Here is a 19782-nt window from a genome sequence, read left to right on the forward strand (position 1 = left end):
TTAACTCTAGGAAGTAGTCCACTATATTCTTAATTCAATTATAAATCTAAATCATTCATGCAGTAGACCCTGTAGTACCCTCTCTGAAAGTAGGTTAATGGCTCAAGTTTTAAAAACAGAGACCACACTAAATGACACAGTAGAGTTTTATTTAAAAGAGATTATGAAGCTTGGTTTAGCGGAGTTTTTTCATTTCATTCTTTGGCAATGTACTAGCTCATGCTCTGCATATGATTTGTTGTTTAACTACTAAAAATGATCACAAGGAAGTGGCTCTAACATGCTGTGGAAACACTAAATAATACCAGAACTGAGAAGAGAAATGGGGAAGTTATAAGAAAACTGGGATGAGAAAAGACATATGAAATATCAAAGTTAGAGAAAATCTGTCTTCTGTCTCATAAGCACTAATCAGACCACCAGGCAGTATTTTAAATGAAGGGAAATCAGAACCCAGTGTGTGTGTGTGTGTGTGTGTGTGTGTGTGTGTGTGTGTGTGTGTGTGTGTGTGTATTGTGTATTAGAGGCCTGGTGCATGAATTTGTGCATGGGTGGGGTCCAGCCAGCCTGGCCAGGGAGAGGGGACATGGGAGGTTGGCCAGCCTACCTGCTGGTCGAACTCCTGGTCGAGGGGGCAATTAGCCTTTTATTATATAGGATATACACTGAGTGGCCAGATTATTATGCGTTCAGAACCACAAACACAAAGAATGAATTAATGTTCTGAAAAGAGAAAATGCTTCATTAATTCTTATGGTTTCATGATCATGAAAGTATTGATGCCAAGATTCAAGAGAATTTTATTTTATAATAATCTGGCCACTCAGTGTATAAGAATTATAAAATAGTCATGAGACCTAAAGAAACAAGGGTTCCAGAGAAAAAGCCAATAATGTGACCACTCCTCAGGTCTAGAGTCCCCACTCTTGCCGACCTGCCCAAGCTCAGGATGGTGAACTTAAGAGTGCCAAAGACCAGCACTACCTCTGACTCTGGACTACCCCAGTGGATTAAAAAAATGGCTGACTTTCTTTTGGAATCTTCAAGAGCTTCAAAAACCCAAAGGGAAGAAAAAGCCAAACAGTATATATGACACTTATATTTATTTTGTGGAGTTTCTGGTAGAAGTCTCGGATCTCCTTGATTTAATGGTGGCTCTTGTTTGTCACGTAATGGTACACCAAGCCCTGGTGGGTGCCCCTTCATTAGCTCTCAATGGTCTCTTCACCATACCAGAGCAAACCTTTCCCCAATAAACAAATATAGTAGTGGACTAAATCATACCTTGTTCTGGGAAATAATTTTTAATAGAAATTAAAGTTCATTCACAGTCTACTTCCTTGTAATACTCAAAATCAATTACTTATTTACAGAAGTTGTTATTCCAGAAGACTTAAGACCAAATGGTAGATCATGCCACATGGGGATTCACAAAAAGATAACCATGCTCCAAGATCTCAATATAATCCTCAGTTATGTATTTATTCTCTATGTTATGGCATACCACTGAACATGATCTATCTGATTGTTCCTTTGGGTTACAGCACTTGACTAACATTTGGTATATTTTCCTTATGTTTTGAAGGGTCTATTGAGCTCAGATGTCAGTTACCTCCAGAATCCTTGGGGCTGGGGTAGGAGTCAGGTAGGGTTATTATTGCTTTTATAAAAGCCACATTTCAGACCTCTTTTATAGACTAGTTTCTCAAAATTATATTGAGAAAGAACAGGAAAAGGAAAACTGTACACTCCTCCCTCTCTCCTTTGAACCACAAACACAAAGAATGAATTAATGTTCTGAAAAGAGAAAATGCTTCATTAATTCCTATGGTTTCATGATCATGAAAGTATTGATGTCAAGATTCAAGAGAAAAATATTCTGTTATTTGTCAGAATAACTTGTGTATTGATAACTTCCACTGGATTTTATTCACTTATATGATATACATATGTTCCAGCTCTGTTCTAATGCTTTACACATTTTAACTCATTTAAAGCCTTAAAAAATAATATGAGATGAGTTTATAATTTCATTTCACAGATGCGAAAGCAGAAGCCCAAAGAGATTAAGGGGCGCATACCAAATCTTCCAATAAATGGCGAAGATTTGAACCCAAGAAGTTTGGTTATAGAGCAGCTACACTGGACTTCCTTGATAGTTATCTGAATGATCTCTTTTCAACAATAGAGCATAGGAACCCTAAGGGAAATACATGGAGCTAGACCTTCTCCGTAGCTCTAGACCTAGTACAGGGTATCCACATACAGTGAATACTCAGTATGAGGCTGGATGTTTTCTAGTAAAAATGTACAGTTTTTAAATGTATGCAACTGTTCTATGTGGAACAATATTGAATGGATACTTGGATGATATTATGTTGTTTAATAATAAATAAAAATGAATTATCATCAGTCAATGCTATATCCTTCCAAAGGTTCAATATGCTACAGGGGTAACAAAAATACGAATACACACACACACACACACACACACACACACACACACACAAATACACATGGATATAGATATATAGATTTAGATATGTAATTTCACTCATCATAGCCTACTCACAAAGAAGTCAAAAGCACAAGTAAACACTGCTAAATATGGAGAAAAGATTTCACTTGAGTAAAACAAAACAGAAAACAACACATTTACCAAATTTTTAACATTTTGAAAGAATTTCAGCTAAATGCAGCAGTGGTTACCAATTTCTGCTAGAAAGTGGGATGTTATTTATAGAAGAAAAAGGTTTTGACATTATTTATATAAGATTGAGGGGGTTTTATCTGTTTACTTGGGGGAAGGGAGCAGTATGATAGAAAGGGACCATCATCTGGACTCAATACTTCTATATTAACAAATCAAAATCTATCTGAGTTACTGACCCATAATGACAATACATAATAACTAATTTTCAAGCCTTATAAAATCCATCAAAACTCACTAAGGGCTTTCTAAATGTTAGGGTTAGGAGGCACCTTATAATTTAGATTTTAGAAGCCAGTCTATGTTTCATGGTCAAAGTCAGTGGGGGAAAGAATCCTGATTTCCTTTTTAACTTATTAAGACTCTTTTAAAAATACTCATTCCTGCCTTCCTTGGGATATACATTTAACATGACATCTGCACACCATTTCTGCTACTAAAAGCCTTTGCAGAAAAGTCCCTTTCTCTGCAAAGACTCTTCTAATATGAATTGAGACTTTCTACAAAATAATCTGCATTTTCCAAACACCACATTAAAAACTACTGCAAGCACTCTGAAAAAAGAAAAACTCTGGAGCAGTACTCTTCATGCAGCCTGGATTTCATTTCAGTAATTCAGAATGAGCCTTAAGCCACATTACACAGTGATGGCAGTCAACATGCTGCACCGAAGTTAAAAAAACACATTTCCTTTTAGTTTATTCCAGTTCCAAACATACATTCTGCTGCAACATTTTTTTTCCTGAACAGCCAATAGCACCAAACAAGCAGAAAAAGTCTAGATTTTATCTGTTGCTTGGTAACATAAGCACCCCAATAAAAAAATAACAGGAAATGTTTCCCAAAATTATGGTAAAAGAAAGAGATACGGTACCGAAACATGTGGTGAGAAGTGATGAGTTTATTCAACAACTTCCTAACTAGTTTTGAAGTCAATATACACACAAAGAAAGGAGGATGAGCTGTTCCTATTTCCCTGATAATAGAATGTTAAAGACATAACAAAATATATGGAATAAGCTAGAATTCATTAAATGTTTGTAGATACATTGTAGTTAAAACCGAAGCTGCATAAATACTTAAAAATATGTCTTGTTTTGTTTTAAATTATTAGACTCACTTATGACCTAGAAGTCAAAGCATCATTGCATTAGTCCCCTTGTAGAAGACTCTATTTGTTTTGAGAGTATATAATCTCAATTTATTCAGTCCTTAACACTTTCCACACTCCTAACATCATCTCCATTGCCACCATAGCTAGTCCCACCTTCTTCCTGCAATTCCAGTTCTTGGGTTGGAGTGAAAAAGAATATTAAGGGTTAAATAAATGTTTACACATTGCATCTTAAAAGATTTTTATATTGACCATTTTATAAAAATTGTATTTATAATGATTCAGGGAAGTGAAAAAATAAATTGTGTAGTACTCTTTAGGTGTTGGGCATTTTGAATAGACTGAAATGGAGGGGGAGCAATGGAAATTGTTTTCAAGGCAGGACAGTCATTAAGACATCACAATAGAAAGGTACCGATTTCTAATTATAGTCCCTGTAGTTTGGGGTGGGGATGCAGACATAGCCCAATTATGTCAGTGTTAATTGAAACCATGAGAATGTGACTCTCTTTGGCATAGGAGCTATTAATTTTCATGGTGCATGTAACCACTTGTGCATTTCGAAAGACCAAAACAGACTTCACCCTTCCAGGCAAAACTGCTACAAGCAGGTAAATAAGAAATGTCACTGAACCATGATAAGTAAAGATGGAATAAGTAATACAAAGATGTGTAGCACCAGGCTTTCTTGAAACATCTGTTACTAATTAGAAGGTCTTTTCTGAAGTTTGAATTGTAAAATTCAAATGGAGTAAGCTGAAATTACTGGATATTTTGGGTCCCAAAAAAACTGAAGCAAGACAAGTATACTTCAACTAAGAAGTTACTTTCTCTTGAAACAAGTTAGGCTTGCTGGTGCTAACAGCCTTTAAGTAGCCTAGTGATAATCAAATCATTGCTCAACATACTGGTATAACCGCAACCTTTTTGTTGAAAAAATAAACTGGAAAAGCAGGACATCCACTAATGAAGAGATGGAGGGGAACATCTTAAGTATGCAACAACTAGCCTCAAGACCGAGATGCTTTTCATATTTGAAATTAAAGACCTTTTTATAGATGAAGTAGGTGAGGTGGCTCTCTTTAATTAGGAAATACATTCTCCACTCTGAAAGGTCTTTTTCAGGCCCAAGGTAATTAATTCTATAGGACAGCAAAAGAAGGAATGTTGTTTACCTCTTAGATTGCTCTAGTTTTATCTGCAAACTACATTTGGGATAGCAGTTGGCAGGAGTGGAAACTCACATGAAAAAAATACTTCTTAGGTACCCAAACTGGTAGAAAAGCTTACTTATTTTATTAATCAAATGTAGATTTTTCAGCATGTTCAATTTCAAATATGTTTTTGACAGCCAAATTATTTATTGTCTTCCCATACCACTGTACCTTAAGTAAAAACAACAACAACAACAAAACACCTCATAGACACAGACAACAGTATAGTGATTACCAGAGGGAAAGGGGTTGGGAGAAGTTGAAGAGGGCAAAGGGGAGACCAATGGTGATAGAAGGAGATTGACTTGGGGTGGTGAACACACAATACAACAGACAGATGATGTATTATAGAACTGTATCCTTGAAACCTATATAATTTTATTAACCAGCATCACCCCAATAAATTCAATTTTAAAAAATCAGTTTAACCGGTAGGCATAGTCCAAAAATTAATAAGAAATATTTCTCAAATATGAAAATATTCTTTGCATGCTTCCTCTAAACAGAAATATTACATAGATGATAGATTTTTTTTTTACATAATTTGTGTTTTAGCACCTTTAAAAGCTGATGTGATTCCTGAGTGTTATTATTACATAATTTTGATAACTTAACCCAACTTTGTTGAAGGATTTGGTTTCAAGTTGATCCTTAGGTCTAGAAGAAACTCAGTAGTGAAGCAAAATATTATTATTAAAAGTTTCCAATTACAACACTTAAAGTAGTCATAAAACAGTGTTGTCAACTAAACAATTGGTAAGTAATGTTTATTCAAAGTAAATTAAGTGCTATCGCTTGTATCCATTTTTATTCTCATATAACTATGCAAATTATCTCGTAGGCAGATATGAAAGTACAATGAATAAGAATAGAGATCAGTTCTTAAAAAAATAAGAGTTGCCAAAACCGGTTTGGCTCAGTGGATAGAGCGTCGGCCTGCGGACTGAGGGGTCCCGGGTTCGATTCCGGTCAAGGGCATGTACCTGGGTTGCGGGCACATCCCCAGTGGGGGGTGTGCAGGAGGCAGCTGATCGATGTTTCTCTCTCATCGATGTTTCTAGCTCTCTATCCCTCTCCCTTCCTCTCTGTAAAATATCAATAAAATATGTTTTGTTTTTTTTTAAATAAGAGTTATATTTAGAAAGTAACTTTCTCAAACAATTTAACAATACGAAGTTACACAGGAAATCTATTTCGTACTTTTAAAAAAATCATACCAAAGGACCATCAGAAATTGATTGTGACTATTTCATTTTGGGTCGCATACTCTTTATTGCATAGGCAAGGGTGTCTGCAACTAAATACAAAAGTCAACCCTATTAATTTCCTACAGTTAATTTTGAGAACCATGTCAAGAAGAATACAACACAGGGAAGCCAAATCTGCTTACTTCTCCCTAACCTTAGGGAGCTAGGATGATACAGACAATGGCAAGCTTTATACTCCTCAATCTTCTAACCTGCACTGAGTTCTATCTAAACCAGCCTTGGGCAAACTACAGCCCACAGGCAGGATCCGGCTGTTCTATCCGGTTCTCTTGCTCTCCACTCCTTTACTTTGAATTTATATTAGTTCACACAAACACTCTATCCATGCCCTCCGGTCCAGTTTAAGAACCCATTGTGGCCCTCAAGTCAAAAAGTTTGCCCACCCCTGAATTCTAAACTGCTTCCTTGTTTCATCAACCACCCTCCACTCCAACTTGGATTTTCTGGAATCTCAGTTCCCTAAGGGGGTTCCAACCTTGCAAAGTGAGACAAACAACAAGACAGGATTGAGCCAGCTCCCTGGTCCTTCCTAAGAATCAATTCGAAGGAAGGTGGGTGATTAATATAAATACACCACAAACAACCAAACACTTGCCTTTACTTGTATGCACAAACATGCAAACCACATAGCAGCACCTTTCCACCTATTCAGCTTAGTATGAAACTAAGGAATTTTTGAAGGAGGACAAATGTGTTATGTGAACTACACTGGAAATAAGTTTGGTCTGGATTAATTGTGCCTTGTTGAGGGACTCTGACGTGAGCATCTCCAAGATTAATAATGGTTGCTGAAATGGGCAGAAGTTCAGGAACCAGATTATTCCTTCAATTATAATAATCATCTCCCCACTTGCTCCCACCCACCCTCATATGCCCTAACAATGTTTTGCAATTTACAATAAAAATATCAGGAAAAAAAAGACTAACAAAAACAATGCTGGAAAGAATTGTTTCCTAACAGTTTCTGGCCCAGAGATGCAAGAACAAATAAAACTATAATAATAAGTGCAACCCATCACCAAATCCTTTTTATCTCCCAATTCCAATATGAAATATTCTATAAGCACACATTTTTTAATAACTCATAATTCTTTAGAATCTCTATCTTCACTTTGGTGAATGTTAGTTTCCTCTCTACCTAGAGTGACCATGCATCCTGGTCTGTCTAAGAAAGTCCTGGTTCCTTATTAAAAATTAGTGGCAAATGTTGTCTGGGTAGGATTGCTAATAAGCACTTCCTGATCTAGACAATAAGTGTCTTAGTTTGGGCAATAAATTACATGATACTGTAACACTAAATGAACTCTCTGATAGGCAATCAGGTTGATATTCTGGTATTTGCACTGCTGTCAATTTTTATTGACCACTCCTCTAGTCCTCAAAATAACCAAATGACCTAAGTACAAGCTGTTGTCCTTTTGTCTCCAGACTTTTTAGAAATGCACTAAAATTTGGCTTTTCTTTTGAGGGCCTAAAGGTACTAGCACTAAGATAAATCTTGCAAAGATAATTTTGGCCCAGTATATTCTATTTCTTCACTGGTACTGATGAAAGGGTAGAATTTGAAAGGCCTTCAAAAAGTATTCAAATTATGCCCTGGTTTGGCTCAGTGGATAGAGCATCGGCCTGCAGACTAAAGGGTCCTGGGTTCAATTCTGGTCAAGGGCACATGCCCGAGTTGGAGGCTCCATCTCCAGTACGGGTTGTACACGAAACAGCCAATCAATGATGCTCTCTCATCATTGATGTTTCTATCTATCTCTCTCTCCCTTCCTCTCTGAAATCAGTAAAAAAAATTGTTAAAAAAGTTTTCAAATTTCATCTTGGTGGGGTAGGGTGTGGGGAGTGAAGGAACCACAGAACCTTTCCCCCCTTCAAATCTTGCTCAAAACCCTACAACATAAAACTGAGAAAAGCAAAGCTTCTCTGGTGGATCCAGGAGGTAAGGTCACAGATGTACAGTCTCACCCACCAGAAGACACCCATCTCCCTTGCTTCTCTCCTCAAGGAGGCCTCTGAAGTACCTCCTTAAACCTGGTTCCAAAGAACATAGTCTGAAAAATAAAGGTCTAGACCAGGGGTGGGCAAACTTTTTGACTCGAGGGCCACAATGGGTTCTTAAACTGGACCGGAGGGCCAGAACAAAAGCATGGATGGAGTGTTTGTGTGAACTAATATAAATTCAAAGTAAAGGAGCGGAGGGGAGAGCAAGAGAACCGGATAGAACAGCCGGATCCGGCTCACGGGCCGTAGTTTGCCCACGGCTGGCTCTAGGCCAATTCCTTTAATTTACAAATGAAGAAAATGTGGCTCAGTTCATCTGCTTTTGCCCACATATTTCAATGTCTTTTCCTCTACTGGTAATTTCATAAACAAAGCTATAAGTCAAGAGTGGGTGGTCCACATTAATTGTCATCGAAAACTATCTTCTTAAGGGCTCTGGATATACCTTATAACAAGGAAACGTACAGCAATGGATGTTAAGTGCTTTCCTAGACTACAACTAGTAGACTCAAACAGAGTCTCTCAAAACAACCTAATGTGGAGCCTGTTTGTGAATATTTCTTCCTCTGGAGGGAAAATGGAATAGGAGCTGAAAAAGAGTAAGGAGGTATTAAACCCATTTTAAATTAAGGTTCCAAAGTGAACATATATTCTACTTCTAAGATCAGCTACCAAAAAAAGCTACTGAAAAGAATAATAATGATATTTGAAGATGTTCATCATAGTATTGTTTAGAACTGTACTAGTATATGGCACATGTATAAACACGAAGTGTAGGAGAAAAGAGGCAAAAAGAATTGAAAAGGAAAGAAGAGTTACTGAGGCAATGGAATTCTGCAGATTTCTTTTTCTACCCCTCCTAAACTTTCTTTTAAAATGAAACCAAACCAATCAAAAACACGGAATGCAAATAGCACTTACCACAGAGACTTTGCTTACTACATCTCTTGCAACTGCTAAGCCTTGAGCAAAAGTACGGGCTGCTACAAATGCACGAGTAATCTGTAGTTTCAATTTCCGAGGGACATCTCCAAAGGGCTTCAGCTGCTCTGTATACTTGCTCACGCATTCCAGATACTCATCTGTGAAGTGGTACTGCGAGTTCACCAGGCGGAACATCCGCTCCAAAAGGCGAGCCCAGAAATCATTTAGCATTTCTTCCAGGTTCACATTTCCCACCACATAGTAGCGCTTCAACTCTTTGAAGAGATCTTTAAATAGCTCAGAATTTTGCATGTATAAGTGGCCATATGTCTTCACAAACATGTCATTCAAGGATTTTTCTGCATTTTCAAGTAGTTCTTTAAAAAATTCTAAATACAAAACAACAAAAAAGAAAAAGGTTTTCAGTAATTAAATAATCAAGTCGTTTTTCAGGTAAATTTGAAAACAAAAACAAATCATTCAATTAAATTGGAAAACATGCTTGGATACAGGGTAGATTTCTTTTGGTGAATGTGGCATCTCTGATCATTTGTCAATGAAAAGAAATCTACAAAGTCACACAAAGAGAGGTAGAAAAATGGGATTTTAAACTAACTTATCAGGAGTCAATAAAAAATAAATACATATACACACACACACACACACACACACACACACACACTTTTCACTTATTCAGTCACAAGATAAAGAACTAGGAAAAAAATGGGTACATGAAGTCTATAACATGAAGTGTCCCAGAACTTTATGCTTCAAGAATCTTTTTTTTTAATATTTTATTTTTATTTTTTTTCTTTTATATATATTTTTATTAAGGTATTATATGTGTACATATCTTACCATTGCCCCCCCACCCCACTCCCATACATACCCTCACCACCCAATGTTTTGCATCTGTTGGTTACTCTTATATGCATGCATGTAAGTCCTTCGGTTGATCTATTTCCCGCACCTCTCCCTAACCTTCCCGCTGTAATTTGACAGTCTGTTTGATTCTTTACTGCCTCTGTATCTAAATGCTTCAAGAATCTAAACCAATGTTAATAATGCCTCCTAATTGTAACCTGACAATAGGACAGGTGTTTTCAAATGGTGTTCTTTTATTTGAAAACATTTTTTTAGTTTTGTCCTCCTTATATCCATATGACAAGTAAGAAAACTTCCTGGGAAATGCTTGAGGCCAAGAAAAATAATGAAACACACCAAGAAGCCAGCACATAATTTTTCTGAAAATTAGGTGTTTCCTTGTGTCACTGGTTCAAATTGGGGTATCCAAGTTGACCTTGAGTTGCTAAAAATTCACACAGTAACATCATGAGTTTTTTCTTCCAGTGAGGGTAGAGGGAGGAAAATAGAGAGGCAGTAGGGGAGAGGGACGAGGAGGGGGAGGGAGATGAAATGCATAACAGATTCAACCAATATAGTTGGTATATTTATAAGACAATAGGGCAAAATAACTGAAAAAATACATAAGTATACCACATTATTTCATACTTACATTTTGCACTCCACATACCCACAACATATGTTTTGAAGATTTTAATCTCTTAAGTACAAATTGCAAATTAGATTCTCCTGAAGCTTTTCTCAGGAAATTCAATGAAGAGGAGCTAACAGTGTATCTGTAACATTAATCATTCTCAAAGAATCTATTCCTGGTATAAAAATAAATACCTCATAATATCAAGTTTTTAAGTAGGAAATGTAATAAGTACCAAAGCAAAATATAAGGACACATCAAATAAGAAACTGCCTCCAAGTGAACATGGAGCAGGAAACAAAATATGATGCCTCCTTCAAAGCCAGGAGAACATTAGGGAGCTTATCAAAATGCAATAGCACTACAAAACCATTCTCTGTTCATGGTGGGTGGGCAAACCGGAGGCTGAAAACTTATTACAAATAGTTTCTTAAACCTGGAATGAAAACACTGAAGCCTTTTGGAGGGAATATGTGTGACTTTCCTCACTATCAAGAGATTCCATACCTATGGCCCTGTCTCATTACCATGTGGTTCATGAGGCTTGGGGCTAAAATCATAGTCCTTAGGGCCCACATTTTCAAACTATGTGTGTTTTGTTTGTCTATTTTTTCTTTCTTTTACCACTTGCCTTTTATTTCCTAGGCTATCTTCAGAGAAAGGGAAATTGATTCCCTCTGAAGATCAAAAACTAGGCAAGTCAACTACTCCATTATCCCCATCACACGTGTACAGCCTGGTGTTTTTACCAATGTTTTCTCCCTGGAAGAAGGACAGAAAGTACAGAAGGAGCTGGAGGAACCACATGAAAAGCATTATTCAAATCAGGTACCTGGAAAGGCCTCCGATTCTCTCCAAAATCCCAAGTGGTTCTCGTGTGGTCTAATGATGGGCATGAATCAACATGACAAGGACACATGTTAGAAATACAAGCTCTTGCCCTGACTGGTTTGGCTCAGTGGATAGAGCACCGGGCTGTGGACTGAAAGGTCCCAGGTTCAATTCTGGTTGAGGGCATGTACCTTGGTTGCAGGCTCGATCCCCAGTAGGGGGGATGCAAGAGGCAGCTGATCGATGTTTCTCTCTCATTGATGTTTCTAACTCTTTATCCCTCTCCCTTCCTCTCTGTAAAAAGTCAATAAAAATGTCTATCCTAATATATAAAAACCCTGGGTTGTAATGAACAATAACGACCAGAGGCTGACCAACTGGAAGTCAGTGCTGGCCCCGCCACCAAGCAAGCATTTAGGGGCAATCAGGCAGGCAGGCAGGCAAAGGGGTTAGGGGTGATCAGGTAGGCAGACCAGTGGTTAGGGGTGATCAGATAGGCAGACCAGTGGTTAGGGGCAATCAGACAGGCAGGCAGAGTGATTAGGGGTGATCAGGTAGGCAGACCAGTGGTTAGGGGTGATCAGGTAGGCAGGCAAGCGGTTAGGGGAAATCAGGTAGGCAGATGGCCCCTGACCGGGCTGGCCCCGCCCCAAAGAAAAGAAAGAGGGAGGCCCAGGCCAGCCAAGCCATTGCACCCAGCCTGTCGCCTGCAGTGGGAGGCCACCGGTAGCAGGGGTGGGGGGCCAGTGCTGCACAGATGACAAGCAGTGACAGTGGTGGGGAGGGGCCAAATGCCTGCAGCCCGGGGAAGGAAAGCCCCGATAGGCCCTGATCTCAGGCCAGGCCTAGGGACCCTACCCGAGGGGTCCCGGATTGTGAGAGGGTACAGGCTGGGCTGAGGGACCCCCCACCCCCGAGTGCACAAATTTTCGTGCACCGGGCCTCTACTCCTATCTAATAAAAGAGTAATATGCAAATTGACCATACCTCCGCTACACCCACAAGCCATGCCCACCAGCCAATCAGGAGCAAATATGCAAATAAACCCAACCAAGATGACTGCGGCCATGGAGAGCAGGAGGGAGGCTTGGGCAATGGAGGAAGCCAAGCTTTCCGCCTGCCCTTGCTGGCCCAGGCCTCCACTCAATGCTACAAAGTTTTAATGATAGAAGATAAATAAATCCCAACAAAATGGCGGCAGCCACGGAGCTGGAGAGAGCAGGAGGCTAGGGTTGCCCCCGGCGATGGAGGAAGCCAAGCTAATGCAGCCCTGGCTAGCCTAGGCCTCCACTCCAGGCTACAAAGTTTCAATTATAGAAGATAAATAAATCCCAACAGAAATGGCTGCCCCCACAGAGCGAGCAGAAGGCTTGGCTCTGCTCCAGGCTATAAAGTTTCAATTGTAGAAGATAAATAAATCACAGATACCAAGGTCTCCGCTTGGGTCGCCAGGGGGCGTGGCCAACCTGCAAACCACCACAGGCCCCTCGCCCAGGCCGCCTCACACCCCAGGGAACCCCCACCCTGATCCGGGACACCCTTCAGGGCAAACCAGCTGGCCCCCCACCCGTGCACCAGGCCTCTATCCTATCTAATAAAAGAGTAATATGCAGATTGACCATCACTCCAACACACAAGATGGCTGTCCCCATGTGGTCAAAGATCCTGCCCCCATGTGGACACAAGATGGCCACCACAAGATGGCCAGCAGGAGAGGGCAGTTGGGAGGGACCAGGCCTGCAAGGGAGGGCAGTTGTGGGCGATCAGGCTGGCAGGGGAGCAGTTAGGCATCAATCAGGCTGGCAGGGGAGTGGTTAGGGGATGATCAGGCTGGCAGGCAGAAGTGGTTAGGGGCAATCAGGAAGGCAGGCAGGCGAGCAGTTGGGAGCCAGTAGTCCTGGATTGTGAGAGGGCAGTCAGACATCCCTCGAGGGGTCCCAGATTGGAGAGCGTGCAGGCTGGGCTGAGGGACACACACCCCCATGCACGAATTTCGTGCCCCAGGCCTCTAGTATATATATAAAAAGCCAGGGTTGTAACATCCAAAACGACTGAGGCCCAACCGATCAACCGAACGCCAGGCTGCCTGCACTGTGCAGGCGAGCGGGCTGAACTGCTGACCTCTCGGGGAGAGAGAGAGAGAGAGGTGGGGCTGATCAGCAGTGGCAGCGGCTGCTGGCGAGGCCTGGAGAGGGGAGAGAAGCAGGGTGATCAGACCCTGCTTCTCTCTTCGGGCCTCGCCAGCAGCCAAGCCTCTCTCTCTCTCCCAGAGGTCAGCAGTTCAGCCTGCTCACAAGCAGCCTAGGGTGGCTGCTGATCAGCCCTGCCTCTATGATCTGGCCTGGAGATAGGCCCGGAGATGTTGACTGGCATAGAAACTGACCAATCAGAACCAAATCTGGGTGAATGGAGAGGAGCCAATGGTTGCCTAGGAGGAGGGGCTTTTGATGCTAACTGGCATAGAAACCGACCAATCAGAACCTACTCTGGGTGAACTGTGAAGCCAGAACCTAAGGTGGGGGCTGAGGAGGGGTTTTAAGGGCAACAACTGTTTGGTTTAAGATGTAAGAAAGTGATTCAATTTTTTAATGACTGGTTTGGCAGTATAGGGCATATGGCTGGCTATCAGTCCAGGTATAGGGATTATGTGTTTTTATCTGCCAAGAGCATCTCCTCCTGCTGAAAAAGGCTTCTCCCCCCGCCATTTAAGCAATCCTATGCTATATAATCTATCTATACTAATAAAAGGGTAATATGCTAATTTGACCGGGTTGACTGTCCATCTTCCAGATGTCCGACTTCCTTCCAGACAAAGCCATGGTGGTGGGGGCTGAGGCAGAGGCAGTTAGGAGTGATCAGGCCGGCAGGGGAGGGCAGTTGGGGGTGAGATCAGGCTGGCAGGGGAGGGCAGTTGGGGGAGATCAGGCAGGCAGAGGCAGTTAGGGGTGATCAGGTAGGCAGAGGCAGTTAGGGGTGATCAGGCTGGCAGGGGAGAGCAGTTAGGGGCACAATCAGTCCAGCAGGGAGGGCAGTTAGAGGCGATCAGGCAGGCAGGCAGAGAGGTTAGGGACAATCAGGCTAGCAGGGGGGCAAGGTAAAGGCAATCAGGCCAGTAGGCAGAGGGGTTAGGGGCAATCAGGCAGGCAGGCAGAGGGGTTAGGGGTGATCAAGCAGGCAAGTTAGGAGCCAGTTGTCCCAGATTGCGAGAGGGATGTCTGACTGCCCTCCCATTTCTTCCTATGACATTTCCTTCTACAATGAGGACTAGAACACAAACTAGACATTCAGGTCATAGTCAATAGTCATCAATAGCAACTTCACTAACCTTTGCAATGCTCATCTCCACTCCCACCGCCCACCCCCCCCATTATTCAGAATACAAGATTAGAGTCAGATCTTAACTGCTAACGGAAAACTTTGTAGTCCTGAAATACCTAGCAATCATCCCTTCATAATCATGCCTGAAGCCAATTATAAGACACATGGTGGCTAGGAGAGAACTCAGCCAGGAGCAGTGTAAACCAGAGTTCCATAACGATCAGAAGCTGAGTTAATTGGAAATTAGATCTCCCTTGCAGCAACTGCTTGAATTCATGAAAAATGCTGCTCAGGGAGTCTCTTTTAAGTGATGCTATTGGTGTCTGAAAAGAGAGTCAGAAAAGAGATAGTTTACAAGCATTTGAAATATGGTGTCTGTGATCAGGGTTTATTTCCCTTTCAATTTTCAGTTTGGAGGCTTAATAATTTATGTTCTAAGGATCAAGCAACTGCTACTCCTAGGGCTCATGAATGAGCACTTAAAGTAGAGATGGAAATAAACACTGTAGCATGCTACATATCTAAAGCAGCATGACATAGTAGAAAAAGCATGGGATTTCCCATTTATGAGCCATATGACCTTGATTGGACAAGATTTAATCTCTCTGACCCTCTGATGCCTCATCCATAAAATGGAGCTATTACTAAACTCAGCTCATATGGATAATGCCTGGCACACAATTGATGCTCAATAAATGGACAGTATTCATAATACACGAGGTGATACTGTCAGCTTTAGAGTTTCTTTATATCTACAATCATTTAAAAATCTCTTAAGGCTGGTTTTTAATCTTTCCTGGTAGAGTCAAATATTATCCATCTGGGGGGAACATAAATTAAGCCAAAACTGCTGGAGATCAGTTAAGAAGTCCCAAGGCCTTATAAAACTGGGAACAATTTAGCTAAAGGAAATGCTTAATGGCTCTTGCTTCTAATGCTGTGCAATGTCCCAGACATCTATGAGGGTGGGAGCAAATACTGAGTGAAAAATACGGAATGGAGAAATGTCAACTTAGAGAAGAGTTTTTACATTATATTAAACAAGACTATATATATATATAAATATATATATATATATATATATATACACACACACACACATATATATATATATATATATATATATATATATATTCCCCCAAAATGTATACACACTTTAAGAGCTGATAGCTCAATTTTGAAAATGAGAAGTATTTTAATAAACAATGCCTTTATAATTATTCAAAGTATGTGTATGTATTTTTGGAACAACCTATATATATCAAATCAGGGCAAAGGATTAGGCAAAAGAATTAGGGAAAGGAAAAATAAGAATTAAACATCAGGTCAATTTCCAATCCTGTTCACATATTTCATTTGCATACTACCTTCTTTGCCAAAGTCAGCTCAATATAAGGGTTGAACTAAGGCAGTTTGCCGCTCTGTTGACTAATGAGTTTGCCGACCACTGGGATAGGGGCTTAATCACAAGGAACAGCAACAACCTGTAATTATTGGAATCAAGAGTCTAGGTCAGTGGTCGGCAAACTCATTAGTCAACAGAGCAGCAAACCGCGGCTCGCGAGCCGCAGTTTGCCGACCACTGAACTAAGGTATTGTCAATAGTACCAATTTAACATGAAAAAAACTAGAGTGAAAAGGCAAAACTTTTCCATATAAAAGTTGTTTATTTAAATATCCTGTCTTTTTTTAAAAAAAGAGGAAGAACATCCTGGACTCCTGGAACTTCTATCCCCAGCCACTTGCCTTGCATCAAATAAACATCCAAAATTCTTGAAACAGGTCAAAATGCCATCAGTTACTCCTTTGTAAACAATTGGCTGCCCATTGATTAACTAGAATGCATTCTAGAATTAACCCATGACCTTAAGAGATTGGAAGCTCTTTCTATTCAATCCATTTACTTGGTGCTATAAATTACCACCTTGTATTTACATTATTAGGAAGCTGTCTTTTACATATAAAGATTAATTCCCTCTTTACTTTCTGTAAAGGCTGTATTTCACAGCCCTGGTGTTGCATGCAAACATTAAGTTACCACATCAACAAAATTTCTGAGAAAAGCAGCTTCCTTGTAAATGCTACAAATCATACTTTTCACACTGTTAAGAAAACTCAGAGTTATTCCCATCCATTTTTTCACCCAAGATCAAGTACTTAATCAAGAACAGCTAACATAAGCATCTACAAATGTCTTGCTTTATTGGTAAAGTACGTATACGTTTTTAATACCAACTTTCCTTTATTTGGGCATAATCTCAATCCTCAAAAGTGCCTTCTAGGCTATGGAGTACTAATAGAACACGTAGTTGATTAATGTTCATCAACTGATAGCAAATTAATAGATCTTTCCTAGTATGACAAGACAATTGCCAGCAGCAGCACTTATTAGGGGCTGTTAACATATCAAAGGGCGCTAGGTGATCCCACCAATGTAGGAATAGCCCTTACTTCCCAGTGATAATTTTATTAGTTAATGTACTTTGCATGCTAAAACTTTGCATAAGACAATCAATGTCTATCTTTCATGGCTCCTGTCTCTTGCTAACTTGGCTAACAGGCTCAGTTTCCACTGGACCCCATTCCATTTCTACTAAGGGTACTTTCAGCACCAGCTACCCAATTCACTATAGTACACCCATATTCCCTCACATTCAGAAGTGCCAAGAGAAGGCTGAAGGCATGTTTCAGTAAGCTAAGAGGTTGAAGCAGCCATTGCAAGTGTTTTGTACACTAACCTGTATGTGGATCTATTATATGGCCTCATATACAAACCTCATAATAGAGTCTATCTGCTCATGATCTAATATTAAGAGAAAACCAGGACACACAATAGCATAATGTTATGATCGCAATTTGTGTGTATGCATGTGTATTATCTACCTGCACAAAAAGATGCTGTAAATACAGGGGTGGGTGAGTTGAGTGTTGGGAAACATTTGTTTTCAATATATTTTTCAATTTTGTTCACCCTAATTTTTGAGTAGTATTTTATAGTAAAAAAATATATGCCCTCATGCTTTCAAAAATAACTTTATTTTCTCTTTATTCTATTAATTCAACTTAATTGCTGGAGGCTTTGAAGCATTTTCAATACTTTTTCCAAATTGTCTACAATGAGCATTGTGATACTTAAGGAAAAAATTCAAACATTTTTTAAACCAAAGCAGTTTTTACATTTTACTTTTAAAAATACATTTTTCCCATTAAGTATTCCTTTCAAATTGTAGCAATTTGAAAAATATGGAAAGGAATGAAAAAAATAAATTACCTCAAATCCCACCATTAAAAAAGAACAATGGTTCATCGAATTTTCTCCCTGTCTTTTTCCTATGAAGATATGTACTGCCACATGGTTCAGGTCGTACTGTATTTAGATCCTTTTCTCATATAACACTGCATGCTTAGCATTTCCTGTGTGGTTAAAAATCCTTCAGAAACATCATTTTAAATAACTGCATATTATTGGTTACATACGGACAGATAATATAATCATCATAAGACGTATAATAGGCTGATTTCCTATTTTCCTTATTATAAAAACTGCTGTGATAAACATCCTTGTACATAAATCTGTATGCAGATCTTTCTTTTCTTGAGATAAATACCCAAAAGTAGAATTACTAAATGAAAGGGTATGATCATATTCAAAACTTCTGGCACATTGCCAAACTGACCTCCAGAAAAGGTGGGCTCATGTATCACTCTCCCTATTTGAGTCACATTTATTACAAGAGTTTCAATTGCTCTGCTAATTCTTTCAATAGAGGAGTAATGGAGATGGGCGGGGACAATGAACAAGAAAAGCCTGACTGGCTTGGGAATCTCTCAGTCAATCAGTTGGAGTCAGTGCTAGATCAAATAAGCCCTTTTCTTTGCCTGGACAGACAGACACATGGAAAGAGGGTGGGCAGAGGTGAACAACAACTGTCTCAACTCCCAGGCTCAAAGTGCAATGAACCAACAAAGCAGGTAAGAGAAGTTCATCCAAAGCTCTTCCATTTATTTACTTGCTTCCAAACAGATCAGTTCCTTCTTGCTGATACCATGTCTTTTTAATAAGTCAAAGCTAACAGCAGTGGCCCAAAGTGAAAGTGCACAGGGCTCCCTGGAAGCTGCACAAGCATTTTCAACCTGATGAAACAGCCAATACTAGAGCCACAATTGGTCACACTTCAGATAACTCAAAAGGCAGAAAACCTTTGTCAATACAGAAATATGTGTGTTTTGTCTGAGCTCTTGATTTGATTACAGTAAACTGGCATTGGCTCATTCTCATCAACTTTCAGAGAGATTATAAAAAGAATTTGCGAAAATACCCAGCATTTTAGTTTCCTTCACATGGAAGGAAAAGAAAATAGAATTGTAAAGGAAAAAGTAGTAGTGCTTTCCAACTAAATCAAAGAACATTAGCATGATCTGGAAAGAACATTGCATTTGCTGGAATGGAAGGCCAGAAGGCTTTATGTCTTTTTCTGTACTTTCTTAGCTACTCATCCTGTGAAATGTTGCCTGCTGCACTATAGCAGAAGTTTTAAAAAAGTAACAAATTTTAAAAGGATGTTTTAATGAGTAAAATCTGAGGTGAGGATTAAAAACCAATCCTTTGTTTTGTGTGCTATACATTTCTATGACACATTTATTTTACAACTTTTTTTTTTTAATGTAAAAATCTCCCAGGAGGTCTTAGTAAGTCAGTATGGCCGTGCAAAGGACAATGATAAAACCATGTTGCTAAAAAATAGTTAAGATCAGGGGTCATAAAAATTCCACAAATTTCAGTTGAGCTAATGGCCATAAAACTTAGTTGGATATATTTGTCTTTTAAGGTGAGTGGCCAGCTCCCTCCCAGTGATGTCATTACTTTCATGGGCATGTGAATTCTAATGCCTTCCACTCAC

The 19782-nt window shown here is 39.7% G+C and overlaps 1 protein-coding gene across 2 annotated transcripts in view; it reads right to left on the reverse strand.

Moving 5' to 3' along the window:
- The window catches only part of GPC4 (glypican 4), a 140725-nt gene that overhangs the window by 31217 nt on the left and 89726 nt on the right, over positions 1-19782 (reverse strand). For both annotated transcript variants that reach the window (XM_080652656.1, XM_080652655.1), the window contains exon 3: positions 9232-9623. In XM_080652656.1, coding sequence (XP_080508782.1) covers positions 9232-9623 — 392 coding nt within the window. The remainder of the gene's footprint in view (positions 1-9231; positions 9624-19782) is intronic.

The sequence above is a fragment of the Plecotus auritus genome (assembly GCF_963455305.1).
Source record: "Plecotus auritus genome assembly, chromosome: X".
Classification (NCBI taxonomy): domain Eukaryota; kingdom Metazoa; phylum Chordata; class Mammalia; order Chiroptera; family Vespertilionidae; genus Plecotus; species Plecotus auritus.